This window comes from Orbicella faveolata, unplaced genomic scaffold (genome assembly GCF_042242905.1).
Source record: "Orbicella faveolata isolate gen_17 unplaced genomic scaffold, um_ofav_v1 contig_48, whole genome shotgun sequence".
In the NCBI taxonomy this organism is placed as follows: Eukaryota; Metazoa; Cnidaria; class Anthozoa; order Scleractinia; family Merulinidae; genus Orbicella; species Orbicella faveolata.
The window spans coordinates 2,426,757-2,441,378 of NW_028301578.1; the positions used below are offsets into that span (position 1 = coordinate 2,426,757).

Sequence of the window (14,622 nt, forward strand, 5' to 3'; positions counted from 1 at the left end):
TTTTTTTTGCAGCAGTTAGTCGGCAATTAAGCCCTAAGAGTGCAAATGAAAGAATACTTGCCAGTTTTTTTTTGTTTTTTGTTTTGTTTTGTTTTTGTTTTTGTTTTGTTTTTGTTTTGTTTTTCACTACAAGTATTTCTAAGGACAAGATCAATAATAATCGTCCTTACCCTTGACATTGATCTTCACAGTAGAGCGAGCCACAATACCTGGTCTGTTACGTGCTTCACAGGAGTATTCACCTCTATCACCTTCCTCAACTTCCACAATAAAAAGTTGGCTCAATTTATCATCTACTCGTGTATCAATCTGTGCTCTTGGGATTAATTCATCATCATTTTTCTTCCATTTGATTGCCACAGTCGCTTTATTGATGCGGCAAGTTAATCTAAGCTCATCTCCTACTGTCAGTTTTGGATAAGGCTTTGGGCTTACTTCAGCTGTGGGTTTTTCTTTAAAGATAAACACATTCAAGCAATCAGTGAAAGAAACACTCAGTCAAATTATAATAATTCATGGGCATATTTGTTTCAAAGACTCTTTGGTGCTCTTAAATGTGGTGCTCTTCAGAATGTTGCATTTCAAAACTGTTTGGGTTTATATTTGGAAATGATGTTGTGTATAGTGCATGAGCACTTTAAGCATAGTAATATGAATTCTACAATTATTAAGTGAATATCAAAAATGCAGGAAAGACTTTGTAAAATGCAAATTATGAGAATAATTAGACATCACATCCTACATATGCGTAAGTTTACTGAGTTGGCACCAATGGGAACCATGATGAGTATGGATGTCATTAGTGTTTATATAAAGTTACGCCCTGCTACCTTGCACTGTCTAGGGCAATGAAAAACAGTTCAATATAGCCAGGGGGTCGAGATAGCCTAAAGTCACGTACAAATATAAGACTGAAATAGCATACTTACAGGAAAAGGCTTTGAAGTTGACATGATTTAAACAAGTTCAAGACAGCAAGGTTCAACTTCGTGTATTACACATATGCACTCACAAGTCCAGTTGGTATTGTAATAGCTCAGTTGATAGACCACCAAACTGACTCTTTAGAGGTCATAGGTTCAATTTCCGTTCGCGCCTGAATTTCTTCAGAAGGTATTTTTGCAACTGTTCAAGACACATAATTTTGTGCCCACAATTAATGATATTGTATGAGGTAGATTTTTTTTCTGCTTACCAAAAACATGAAGATACGCAGAAGAGGTTGTTGTGTTAGCTTTGTTTTCTGCCGTACACTTGTAGATACCTTCCATACGTTTTGTAGTGTAAGGCAACTCCAGGAATGATCCTTCACTAAGACTGGCTTGACTGATGCCTGAAGGGAGGTACCCATCATTAAATTTCCAGGAGAATGTTGGCTTGGGAACACCTGTGGCTTTGCAGCTAAAGTTCTCTGGGTGGCCCTCGGGAACAGACTTGTTTCTTGGAGAAACATAAATCTGAGGAGAGACTTTCGATCAAACCAAGGCTGTTATTAGGGGCCATAACCCACAACACCTATTATGGCTGAGAGCGCTTGATTGCACGGCCCTTAATATGGTGGGTGAAATTACCCTGTTTCTGATAGAATTCACTCTCAAAGTAAGAAGTTTGTTACAGGTGTGAATTAAGAACATGGATTCAGGTCACTCAAAACTTAATGACAGCCCTACAAACGTACTCTTTTAAACTGATGGTCTCAGCTACTGCATTCAAGCGATTCAGTCATCAACCCTATTTTTCCTGTGCTTTTTTTAAGCCTGGGGAATTTTAGCACTAGAATCTTATAAAAAGTAATCCACAGTCTCACTAAGACATAGTTTTAAACTTAAATTTGAACGAAACATCCTTTGAAAACACTGTTGCCATAGAAGCATCAAATCACATGACCAAACTATTAACACACCTCAATTTTTTATGAAAATCAAAAAAGTTTGACCACGATAACTTCAGGTCATTGCACGGCTTTATATAAGATGATAATGCCTGCCACGCTTCAGCTCTTTATCTTTCTTCACTTCAGAAAAATTAGGTTCAGCATGAACCCAGTTTTGAAAGCCCCAAATTGGGTGTGGTTCAATTTATGGTTCTGGTTGCTTGGGAATTTAAGGAATTCAAGTCAACTTTGAGAATTAGAAACTTCAAGCAGTGTTGTATCTGGTGTTGTCACAAAAATTTCAGTAATGGGTACACAAGTGTCTTAAAAAATGTCTTAAAAATAGCCATTTTGAAACTATTGAGCCACCTTAAAAAGTTATCCTTTTCTCCAGCCCGTGAAAGTTGTAATTCTCTGAACATACATGAAGAAAGAGAAGGTTCCTTTATTCAAAGGAATGAGAATTCTTGCTTTTAATACTTATAGGGAATTAAAGTTAGTCTTGATTGGTGCAGTTACAGATTTAAAATGTTAAATTTCCGACAAAAGGTAAAAATGTGACAAAGCTGTTGTCATGCACTTGATTGAAAAGTGTGCCAATTTTGAATACCTGAACCACCATTCCTATTAATCCTGTTCAGTGATTAATAGAAAGCCGTGGTTCTAATTCTCTGAGTCCCTTACCTGTCACATCAATCCAAAAAAAAGCATACGCTTTTCCTGCCCAGTTTTTGGCTGTACATCCATACAAGCCTGCATGGTCGAAAGTCATTTGGGAAACAGTGTATGTATTATTGTCTCTATTTCCAAGATCCACACCATTCCTAGTCCAGTTGATCTGAAGTGGAGGATCACCTCTCACAATGCATGTCAAATTAAGCGTGGAGTTAAATGCAACAGACTGATTCCCCAGTTTAGGATTCAGTTCAGGTGGAGCTTGAAAAGCAAGAGAATTTAGGAATGAGTTTGCTGTTTTCATATGCACATGTAATTTCCAATCCTTTATGTTCCTTTTGAAGACCAAATAAATGTACTCAGATAAATTCAAAAGCGCATGACCACTAAATATATAGATTAAGAATTGAGGTGGATGTTTTGCACTCATTATAACTGATGAATAAAGTCAACATAACTCATGCATATGAATACAATTGTATATATGTACTTGTCATGGTTAACACTTTTGTTTGTATTGCATGAAAGTATTGTGCACGGCAATATGGAAGACTAGTTTTGAGCTACAGTCAAAGCTATACAAAGCAGCCACCCTTAGGAAAATTGAACTTGACTGCTTATGAACCTAAACAAAAAGCACTACACGATTGTTTCCCTTGGGAGTAGGATCTTATTAACTTACTTTTAACTCTTATATATATGCTGTCAGTGAAATTACCACCAGCATTTCGTGCTTCACAGATGTACCTTCCCTCGTCACTGTCTGTTACATTTGTTAAAAGCAGAGGTGATGTGATCTCCTTAGACGGAAGGTCTGGCTCATTTTTAAAAAAAGATAGCCGTGGTTCAGGTAAACCTTCAATGATGTTGCACGTCAGGTTGGCACTATCTCCTTCTTGCAAGGGCTTACGTGGTCCTAACAACTCAACGATTGGGCGAACTACAGAAAAGAACAAAATTATTAAAACAGATAAAGAAATGCCCCAAACCAGCAACAAGATTTGCAGCCTAGGAGGTCTTTTAATTCTAAAATGGCAGTTCTTCATTCTCTTCTATGCTGTTGAGTTCATGAAATCCCTTTCCTTTAATTTAATTACCTCCAGCTCAACAAAAGGTGTCTCTTTACGGGATGAACCTCACCATACCCAATCCCAGGCTTCTAATTGCATTGCATTAAAAATGCCCACTCCACAATAAATCTTTTATTTCTCACTTGGAAAACCAAGGATTCCTGTCAAACTATTACGAAAATACAGTTGTTTATAAATTTCAGTCCATGCATACATTGCACAGAAGTGGCTTCTAAATGCAGCTGTTCATCAATATTATTAATAAAGTTGTCTACCAAAATCATTTGTAGAATAATTAAAGTATTATTTTGTTACTCACTTGTGATAAAAACATTGATGGTTTGGTTTTTTATTGTAGCCCTTTTGCTTCCTTTACTTTGTTTGAAGGTACAGATATATGTTCCCTCGTCTTGTCGGTGAACAGGATTGACATATAAACTTCCATTCAGAAGTTGTCTGAACCTTGCCTTGTCCAGTTGTACTCCATCTTTTCTCTTCCATTCAATCTGTGGTGTTGGAGTTCCTTCAGCACTACAGCTTATAATTCCAGAAGCATCAGCAATAATACTTTGTTGATGGTTCACCTCAGTAAATCTTGCTGTTGGAAGAAGCACAATAACATTGGTTTGATAAATAACTGCAGTTCAAAAGCATTCGATTGCTACTGCATCTTGAAACAAGTTTAACAACTTAAATTTTATCCCAGCTGTTAACAATTGAATTTTAGATTTAAATTCACATGGATTTATGACATTTATTGGATGTTTTGCTTTAATTAATGAAAAAGAAAAACATTTAATTAATGTAAATTGAAATGAGAATAGCGGACATTACTGGTAAAATCGTCAGTACGCAATTTCAGGGACAAAATATTGACTTGAATTTGTTGAAACGTCACAAATCTACACGTATTGTTTACACTTTGGTGAAGATATTTCTCTAAGATAAACAGCAAATGTTCCCAAAGTTTGGTTTGACAGAAAAACAACTTCATTTAGAGTAAACAAAACTAAAGTTAAACGAAACAAGGTAAATGAAAATGAAACAAATGAAAATCCTTTGCAGTGACCAAAATACGCATCTTTGCTAAGGGAGAGTTAATACTTCGGTGAGCTCTAGATTCGCCAAACCAGCGCTTAGAAGAAAAATGCTTTGAAAGGTTAATTACCTTAAACTGATGAATGTCAATCATTTATTTCAACTTCTAAAGCTGAAGACGTTGCAATTCTTGTTAATTATTTCTTTTTTGATCCAGTCCGATTGGAAGAGTTTAACATCAGTTATCTTCACTTAATGACAATAAGTGTTTTCAACTGTACCTATTCATTAATTGTGTTGTCTTTAAACATCCTAATCATATATTAATGTGACAGGAGTACACACTCTGTTGAGGATTGCTATGCTTTATGGGGACAAAAATCATATGCATTTACAGCTTTTGGAATCGCTTAGGGGTAATTAAGTCAAGGAATCTGGTCACCTTACAGTAGGGTGTTGACGATATGAAATGCCACTATTTTTAGTTGTCAAAGTTTCTTTTGGGGTGAACGCTGACAAATAGCAAATGAAACGCCCTTATTTCCATTTTTAGGCTCAACGTCCGCTGGTCTCTTGAGTACGGTCTACTAGCACAGGCTCCTTTTAAGCTTGAGCCACACCCAGAGTGGTCTCCTTAATTTAGGAGTTCAATTAAATTTTCCGAAAAGCATCCCCAATCTTTTCATACGTCAGTCCCCCCACCTCAGATTAACGGACGTGAAGGTACACATTCAGACAGACGCAAGTGGATAGCAGGCCAAACGAACAAATTTACTCTGAACGCTAGTAAAAATAAGTTGCCCTACCATTGACATAGATGGTGTAGTAACGAGTGTATTCCAATCCCCTGCATTCGTAGGTTCCTCCATCAGACAACTGAACGTTTTCAATGGTCAGTTCACCATTTTGTTTTGCCGTCATCCTTGTCCCAGATGTTGAATTAATCTCTTGATGTTTGTTATTGAACCAACGTATATGGTTGGTTTCATTTTTTAAGAAGCAGCGAATAATTTCACGGCTGCCGACATCCAAAAATTCTCGACTTGCATCCAAGATTTTTTTGTCCTCTGAAAGGAAAAATTTATGTTCACCACATTGTAGTATGTATGAAATTCTAAATCCTAGAATGTTAAATACAATTGACACAAGATAAAGTTTGCTTAAGCAACATGCTACAAGGATTCAGCAAAGTCTATCTCTACCGTAATTAATAAATTAACCCTTTCTTCTTTACATGGGGTGACCTATTGCTAGTAATGTGATCACATAGTTTTACTGTGAAAGTCATTTCTATCCTTTGGTACACAAATTCTGGTTGGTATCACTTCACTGAATTAACCTGTCCAAAAGAGTTTTTTTTTTTTTTTTTTTTTGCAATCAACATTGCTGGTTTAGTACATTATTTAGCCCTTATTAACAGAGCAGGAGGTCTGTATGGGAGAATCTTGACCGGGGTCGCGAGTACAGACTGAACGCAATGAGGTCTGTACACACCACTGAGGCCAAGATTCTCCCATACAAACCGACTAAGCTCGATTAATAAGATGTTTATTGTATGGAAAAACAAGAAAAAATTAATGCGTTTAATGTAACTGGTTTGTACTAGCTGACATTTATTTGCTTGCAAACGGCAATTAGCTCAACCTAATTCTGCCAGAGTTTGTTCATCCTCTTTACTTTTTTTTCTCATCAGGTTTTTAAGCACTTCTAGTAATATTTTTTGAAGAAAAGAGTCAATATTTTTGTATTTTAGTTTGCAATTTTTTCACCGCAAAATGTAACCAGTCTAGATGGGAAAATCTAGTCCGTGGACAATATTGATTTCAACCAATCAAATTCGTGAATTCTCTAGTTCCCAGTTCTTGTGAGACACAGTCATATAATAATAGTAACTTTTTGGTAGTAGCATATCATTATTAGCCCGACTGTCTCTGTGGACCAATGACGGCAAACACAAACTTGTAAGGTTAGTCTTTGTTAGCTATAACATCTTTCAGGTACACACCCTTCCCAGCCCCCTTTCGCCGCATAAAAGGGTGTTGTGAGATTTTATATTCGTTTCATGTAAATAAAAGACTAACGTATAATAAGCACTTAATGACTAGCCCCAAGGCAAACAGTGAATTTTGTTTCCCCGAGACCCTCAATGTTCCCAGAGGCGAAGCCGAGGGAAACATTGAGGTCGAGCGGGAACAAAACTCACTGTTTCCCGAGGGGCCAGTCATTAAGTGTATTGTTATACCTCCCGACTCAAAAATAGAAGAAAAAAACTGCTGTGCTTGCAGTACGAGCGGCAATCAAACCGAGCTGATCACCGAAACGACACGATAACATTCTTTTTCTTCGCAGCTAACAAAAATAAAGACAATACTTAAGTTGCTTTCCCTTCTTCTGAAGCTTAACTCGAGAATTCTGGGTTTGATTCGGCGAGGAACAGCATATTTTGTTGTAAATGATACAACTATTTTCCTACCTGGCGAGTGGCGACAGCGATCGAAGAGCGAGTTGCTGAACGCGGGCGACCCACTTTTAGCGCCAAGTTAAAGACTCAAAATGTTCAAATTTTCTCCTTTGTTAATCTGATGTGTTTTTGCCGAATGGTAAATCCCTTTTCTTGAATAATGAATGCCTTCTCTAGCGAGAAATGATGACGACTTCAATGGCTTTTTGACATCAGGCCAACTGGCACACAAATTTACGGCCGTTGCAAGGTGCACGACCTGATCACGTGCGAGTCGAAAGAAGAAGTTGTTGTTTCCCTAGGGAGTTAGTGACTTTTGTTCGCCCTAGGGAGTTAGTGAGTTTTGACCCATGGCACGTGACACGTTCTCCTCCAGTCGGAAAACGTGTTTGAGTTGGGAGGTGTACCAATTCATTTTATGTCGTGGTTGTATGCTGATCAATCAAGACCTACAAAATATCAAATAATATAAAACCCTAAGTGATCACTAACTTTTTGGTTCACACAATGCCTGAGCACCTTTGTCATCACTTTGACAGTCAACATTAAGCTTTCCATCAGTTCGCGGGCAGGATGCCAGCTCGGGCTCATCTCCATTACAGGCTACATTAGACATTACAAAAGGAATGTCCTCATCCTTGACATCTGCCATTACAAATTCAGCCACTGCGCGTATGAAGCCAAGCTGACGACAAATAACTTTCACATCCTCAAAATTCCATTTATTACGACAGATCTTTCCCCACTTTCCATTGTAAAATACTTCCACTCTTCCACCATATTCTATATTTGCACCATTTAAACGAACAGGAACTTCTACAATTAAGACGAAATTAAACCTAAGTTAACAAATAAACAGATAATGAGCTTACAATTACAATTACAATTACAAACCAACATGCTTATTAATATGTTATTATCACATTAGTTTAACAGATTTTTACAAACTTTGACTTTTACTGTACATGTACTATCTACTGCTGCATCACTGTCACTTCCCTACATTTTTTTACATTTTTTTACATTTTTAGATCATTTTTAGATCATTTTTAGAGTGCTTTAGCCACATAAGTTTTAAATTTTGTTCACACCAAAAGTTAAGGTTCTTACACGGTGTTCAATCAGCTAAATTGCATAACGTCTCAACCAGATTGAGCCTTTAATTTTAAGCTCTACCTACTCTAAAGCTCAAAAGCAGATAACTGCTGCATTTTTTTGGCAACATATCATATCCCTTAATTGTAACATCAAACCAACCGCGTTGCTCACTCAAATGAGCATCCTAATCTCAGAGGAGTTCTATATAAGATATTTTAAATCGGCTGATTTGCCTCAGTCGTTTTTGTTCAATATTTGTAACCTAATTTGGACAGTGTCAAACTGTAACCTAACGTTAGCAATGAAACAGCGAATACAAATCTTGGCTACTTTTAACCCACAATTAGCCGTAATTGACTCATGAAGAATATAATCAAGGCCAGGAAGGAAAAACAAATCAAATGGGCCGTGGAGTTACAGCCATTTAATTTCTAGGTTTTGGCTTATGCCAAGAAAACTCAGTGCTACCACTGCCTAAAAATAGAAACGCAGAAAATGGATGGGAATCTACATGAAATTAACATTAACACAGTGGTATGCATGAGGCTGGGCCACGGCAAGTTATGTATAAACTACCTTTGCATGATTGTATTTTGTTATCAGTGTCATTCCCGCATTTGGTCAGTGCTGTACAATTATACATGATTGATGTATTCGGGGCATCGCTTTTGTCTCTGTACCAAGTACTGTAGTTATAAACGCCTTTGCTAGAGTAACCCATGGCCTCGCAGGTCAAGTTTTCTTCATCTGTACCCCAACTTCTGGTACAAAGTTTTTGCCAGTTACCATTGCTATAGATTTCCATAATGCCACAACATGGGTTCTCTCCTGACTGAAAGCGTAGCGGGAATGCTGATAAAAGAAATGATAGAATACAATCTTGATAAGATGCAAAGCCATGTGACAATTTGGAATCGAAGATAAACAAGACATTGGCTGAGGATGGTTATCATCGTTGAGACCAATTTTTTTGCTTATTATATACAATGAGGAAAGGTTTACAATATTATAGCTATATTTTAGAGTCAATTATTATTCATGAAATCGAAATATATGGACAGCTTAATATATATATATATATATATATATATATATATATAAAGGCTTGGGCATATAAATAAGTAATGATGTAATGAACGAAAACGTTTTAACTCTCTAGAAGCTTTGATTCCCTAGGCTTTAGGTTCTTGAAACAGAAAGCCTCAAAAAACGCTAATTATGACCAATAATTATTGTCATCAAGGTCAATGACCTCGAAGTTATAAGTATTAAAAGCATTGAAATGAAAGTGTTATTAAATGAGACTTACAACTGTAGATCTCCTCTAAGATGGCATATCATTGTGGTAATTAGGTAATTTGTACAACCTAGCTACTGCATTTAAGCTATTACAATCGCTGAAGTGTTTATACGTTGGTTGTGTTCTTGCCTTGTAGCTTGTTCACGAAGTGGATCTCAGTGATTTTTGCTCTGTCTGGGACTGGGTAAAAACTAACATCTCAAATTTTTTTAGAAAATATTCCATGGACAAATGTTAGCAAAGAAGATCAGATGAGAAGCAGCTTCATAGAGAATTTCAATAAGCCAGTTTAAGGTTTAATTTCAAAACGAACCCTCACAAAAAAAATTTAGCAAAGTTAAATGTTCTGAAAGAACGAACTGAGAAATTTTATGTGAGTTGAAGGTATAATTGTCAGATCCCTCGCTAAATGGCATGAGTATGGAGAGAAAAACTCGACGTATTTTTATAATCTAAGAAAGCAAAATCATATTAGAAAGCAAATTCGTAAACTCTGTTTAAGTGTTATGGCGTGATAACCGATCCTTACGAAATTTTGCATGCGGAAAAAAAAACTATTATGAGAACCTTCATAACAAAAAAACAGTGGATTACTCAGAGAAGAATTTGTACATAATATTATTATCCATTATCCACCTCGTGTCGTACAATTCAGGGAGAGATAGTGCTCGTAATTTCAAATAGGCTTCGCTCTTCGCGCTTGTCCGATTTTGAAATTAATCGCAAGATTTCTCTTTGAATTGCACTCCACTCACTATTGCTAGTAATGGATAATATGTTCAAATTACTTTACCATTGAGTGCGACAGGTAGAACCGCTTTCTCCATACCTTTCTTTTAATCGCAGTGGACATTTTGGCCACTACTGTCAGAGCTTCGGAAAACGTAGGGGGAATAGAAATTAACGGCATGGAAACTACTACTGCAGTTTGCTGATGACACAACTGCAGTTTTGTCTGATTTCAATTCCGCAAACCTTTTCTAAACTCATTACTATAGACGATTTTGAGACGATGTCTGATTTGAAACTGGTCAGAACGTTGAAAAACCTGAGCCAATGCGGATCAGATCCTTTTATAATCCTGTGGATACGCCATTTGGTGCCAAGTGCCAAAAATGTTTGAAGTTTTTAGGCATTTTCATAGCTTATGATGTACAGCTCCTTGTTGAAAAAAACTTTAGGCAGCGATTGAAAAAAGGTAAAAAAACTATAAATTTGTGGAAAATAAGAGTGCTATCCATTTATGGGAATTGAATATATTTCATTCCCGAAAATGATATATCTGAGCTCCATTTTATGTACACCTATTGAAACTATAAAAGAATTTCAAACTTTAATATTTAAGTTTTTATGGAATGGAAAAGACAAAGTTATTCGCCTCTCAACATATGCACCTTATGAATTTTGTGGTCTTAAAATGATAGATTTTGAAAGTGTGGTTAGAGCTTTACGGTTGAGTTGGCTAAAAAGGAAATCCTGACAAGAATTGCAATAGCTTTTGGAAGTCTTACTTCAATTACCTTTTAAAACATCAACTATTTGATTTGGACAGGCTTAAGAAAATCAGTTCCACTGTGTTTACAAGATAAGAAGCCTAACTCTAAAACGATCTTTGATCAAGAGAATTATAGAAGTCATCGTTGTTATAGTACTTTGATGAAGTTTATATATGAGAAGCCAAGGAAATGGGTCATGCTAGTGGATAAGTTTAACTTAACAGAGGAACAACTCTCCAAAACAAAACTGTTACTACTGCATGTTGCCTCCGAGCCTTAGACTGATACGTTCCTTTCAGTAAAAGGTGTTAAATTACATTTCATTTACAAACAATCGTCTTTGTAAAATAGGATAAATCGTCAATCCCTGAATTGTACATTTTGCAATGAAACTCTTGAGACTAATTCTGCATTTTTTATTTCATTGTGCTATTTTACAATCCTTTTTGAATGATGTAATATATAATATTTTGAGTCAATTAAGTAGTTGCATGTACCTTATATTGAGTGATGTCATCATTGACGGTTTGAGGGAGGAGATCGATCTAATAGATTATGCCTTTCTTTTAGGAAAAATTTATTTATGGGATTGTAGACGCAATGACAATAAGCCATCAATTACACATTTTACCCAAATTTTAAAAAACAAACATAACACAGAAAAGCTTATTGTAAAAAGAAAACAAAATAGGTATCGATTCTTTCACAAGCACATGGCATGTTTATGAAAGACATAATTATTTTGTATCTTCACTGTTAAATTGTAATACCTTTTTGGTACTTTTCCTATTGCTACTTTTCCTATAGACTCATATGGTGTATCACTCTTAAACTTTTATTCCCAATACAATTTATGTGCTGTCAATCAAAACAAAACTACAGGAATAAAACTTGTTAAATATGGTGATAAAGTCAGTCCTTGTTTAAAGAATATCGAAATAATGCTTAATCTTTGTTATTATTTCTAACATTATTATTTTGTAGTTGCTGTATTTGGTATGGAAAGCAATAAATGATAACATCAAAACATTAATGACAATAGTGATATATCCTCACTGCATACCCATTACCCACATCGCGGTAGACTAAGTTATGGGAGGAGTCCGCGACTACCGTGGCAGCTAAGGTATGCAGCGAGAAAGGAGAGTGACACCGTCAACCGGCACCAGGGGAGGAGGGTGAGGTGACAAAACCCTCCTCCACCGGAACGCCGGCAAAATGACAATGATACCGAAGGCAAAACCCGGTAATTTAAACGAAGAGACCGCAAAGCATCATGCCTGACCTGAGGCATAAAAGCATGGTGGAATATGAGGGATTAAATCAACTTCCGCGATGCGCTAATTATGTATGCGGTGAGAATAATAAATGTTCACGAAGCCTTTAAAGAGCTATTGAGCGGTCTGTACAATAAATACAATACAATGCAATACAAACTACACCATCTGTTAGCTCTTAGGCTTCATGAACAAGCTACACCTCAGGAATTGACATCGCCTTAATAAAGTAGTTAGCTTATACAAATTACTTGATTACCACAATAATTCACCATTTTCACTTGCCAATTTTTAGCACTGTTCATACTAACTTGGAGGTCACAGTGTCGTAATTAGTGTTTATCGAGGCTTTCTGCACCAAAAACCTAACGTTTAGCATTAATCAGAGAAACTACGTGTCTAAAGAGTTCGATTTTTTCTTTGGTTACATCATGTTACATCATTACTTGTTTATATGCCTAGTAATTAGCCTTGATTTATACGCTGTCCACTGTTTTGGATTTTATTAACAAGACTTCAATGACACAGTCACTTCTTACACACAATTTCAGTTGAAGCAATAAATTTTTTATAATGACTCTCAAACAGAGTTAAAATATTGTAAACCGATCTTCCCTTACTGTAATAAACAAACCTTGATATCAACAAAGATCTCATCTTATTCATTTTCTATATAGTTTTGCTTGTCTGACTGATTATATATATTGAGTTTCTATTTTCAAGGCTACTTTCCTTATGGTATTAATTCCATCCACACAGTAAATTACTAATCTTAATGTCTACCTTCATGGCAGCTGGACATGTTGTTACACTCCCTCACGACTGCTCTGGTTCCATTGCATTTCTTTCCACCATGTGCTGGCTCTGGATTAGCACATTCTCTAATCCTTGTTTGTATGCCACTGACAATCTTAGTACAGATACTCCACAGGCTCCATTTGGTCCAGCCACCATCAACTTACAAAATTAATAGGAGATAAAAACAGACAGAATAATTTCACATTTAAATAATCACGATTCAAAACAATTATATACTGATTTAGGCAAGCCTAAAATTGGAGCTCCTGGGCCGGGTTGTTCAAAACCCAATTAAGCTAACCCAGGATAAGCAAGGATTTTGATTTGAGTTTTGTAACTTTGCAGTGAGGTTTTCTGTACACTGTTTGGCCTTCTGTTTTGAGTTTGAATAATCGCAAACTACACAAAACAAAACCAGTGAAAAACATTCGTACACAACAAAAATTTATACTTCGGTTAACTTTTAATCCTGGGTTAGCGTTAACCTGCTTTCAAACAACCCGGCCCTGATTTCAATAACACCACATCAGCCCACAATCCAATCGAAAATCAGCACTTGGTCAGCGGTCACCTTAAAAAAATTTGTGCCTCAATGAGATCTAAACTTAAGCCCACGATATGGTTAGCGGATACATTTTTTGACAGGTGTCAATTCACCATAACATGGATGTCCAATGTCAAAGAAGGTCACCGTAAACCAAGGCCGCATGTCTCTAGCCTTGATAACCATGAGAAAATCCATTCATGGGTTCCTTTTCTTTCCTACGAGTATGGGGCTCCGCTTGGCGGCCCTTTGGGTGGCCAGAGCTCTGCTATTATAATTATGATAAGAACCTTCCCAACATCTTTTGCACCCGAAAAACTTCGAATGTCAAATAACTTTAATTATCATTCGATGCATTTCTTCGTCCTTTTCACTGGCCGATAGCCCACCAAATGACCAACAAATGCATGCAGCTACCTTCAATTAATGGTCTGCTTATGGGTAATTGTAAACATGTTCTGGTAAGAAAAATAGCAGATGACTTCCCTGAGCTGCCAGAGAGTGATTTAAATATAAAAACAAACTTGGTGATAGAATGATAAAACAGTTATTGAACTCGGTTATCGCAAAATATTGTGATTTGTCAGAGTCTGATATGATCTGCTTGCCACTGACCAATCATGATATTTTGCTCAACCTTGTCCAATAATATCATTGTTAATCGTTGATACAAAGTCCAAGAGGACCATACATCACCTGAAAACATTTGTCAAAGTTTATGTAGAGCCTTGGGGTTTTGATGCCATAAGTCACATGACCAGAGTGCGCAGAAGTTTTCAACTAAATTTTAAACTTCATTTTGTGCTATTATAAAGGAATTTTGTTCAGCGAAGTTGTAGACTCCTAAATACTGTTTTTGAAAACAGCTACTTACATTTGTAAATCTGAAGAAACTATAAAGGTGAAAACTGCTCAGTATTGAAAACATTGATTACTTCCTTTTCAATGATATTTTTTTTAAAAAAAGAAAATCTCAATGGAAGGTATGGAAA

The 14,622-nt window shown here is 36.4% G+C and overlaps 1 protein-coding gene across 1 annotated transcript in view; it reads right to left on the bottom strand.

Annotated features, from left to right (window-relative positions):
- The window catches only part of LOC110053462 (fibroblast growth factor receptor 4-like), a 37,226-nt gene that overhangs the window by 19,997 nt on the left and 2,607 nt on the right, over positions 1-14,622 (bottom strand). The window contains exons 3-11 of the mRNA XM_089281468.1: positions 13,072-13,245; positions 8,792-9,067; positions 7,610-7,933; positions 5,463-5,723; positions 3,938-4,216; positions 3,231-3,488; positions 2,558-2,809; positions 1,196-1,468; positions 171-452 (exon numbers count right to left, since the gene is read on the bottom strand). Of these exons, the coding sequence (XP_089137594.1) occupies positions 171-452; positions 1,196-1,468; positions 2,558-2,809; positions 3,231-3,488; positions 3,938-4,216; positions 5,463-5,723; positions 7,610-7,933; positions 8,792-9,067; positions 13,072-13,245 (2,379 nt within the window). The remainder of the gene's footprint in view (positions 1-170; positions 453-1,195; positions 1,469-2,557; positions 2,810-3,230; positions 3,489-3,937; positions 4,217-5,462; positions 5,724-7,609; positions 7,934-8,791; positions 9,068-13,071; positions 13,246-14,622) is intronic.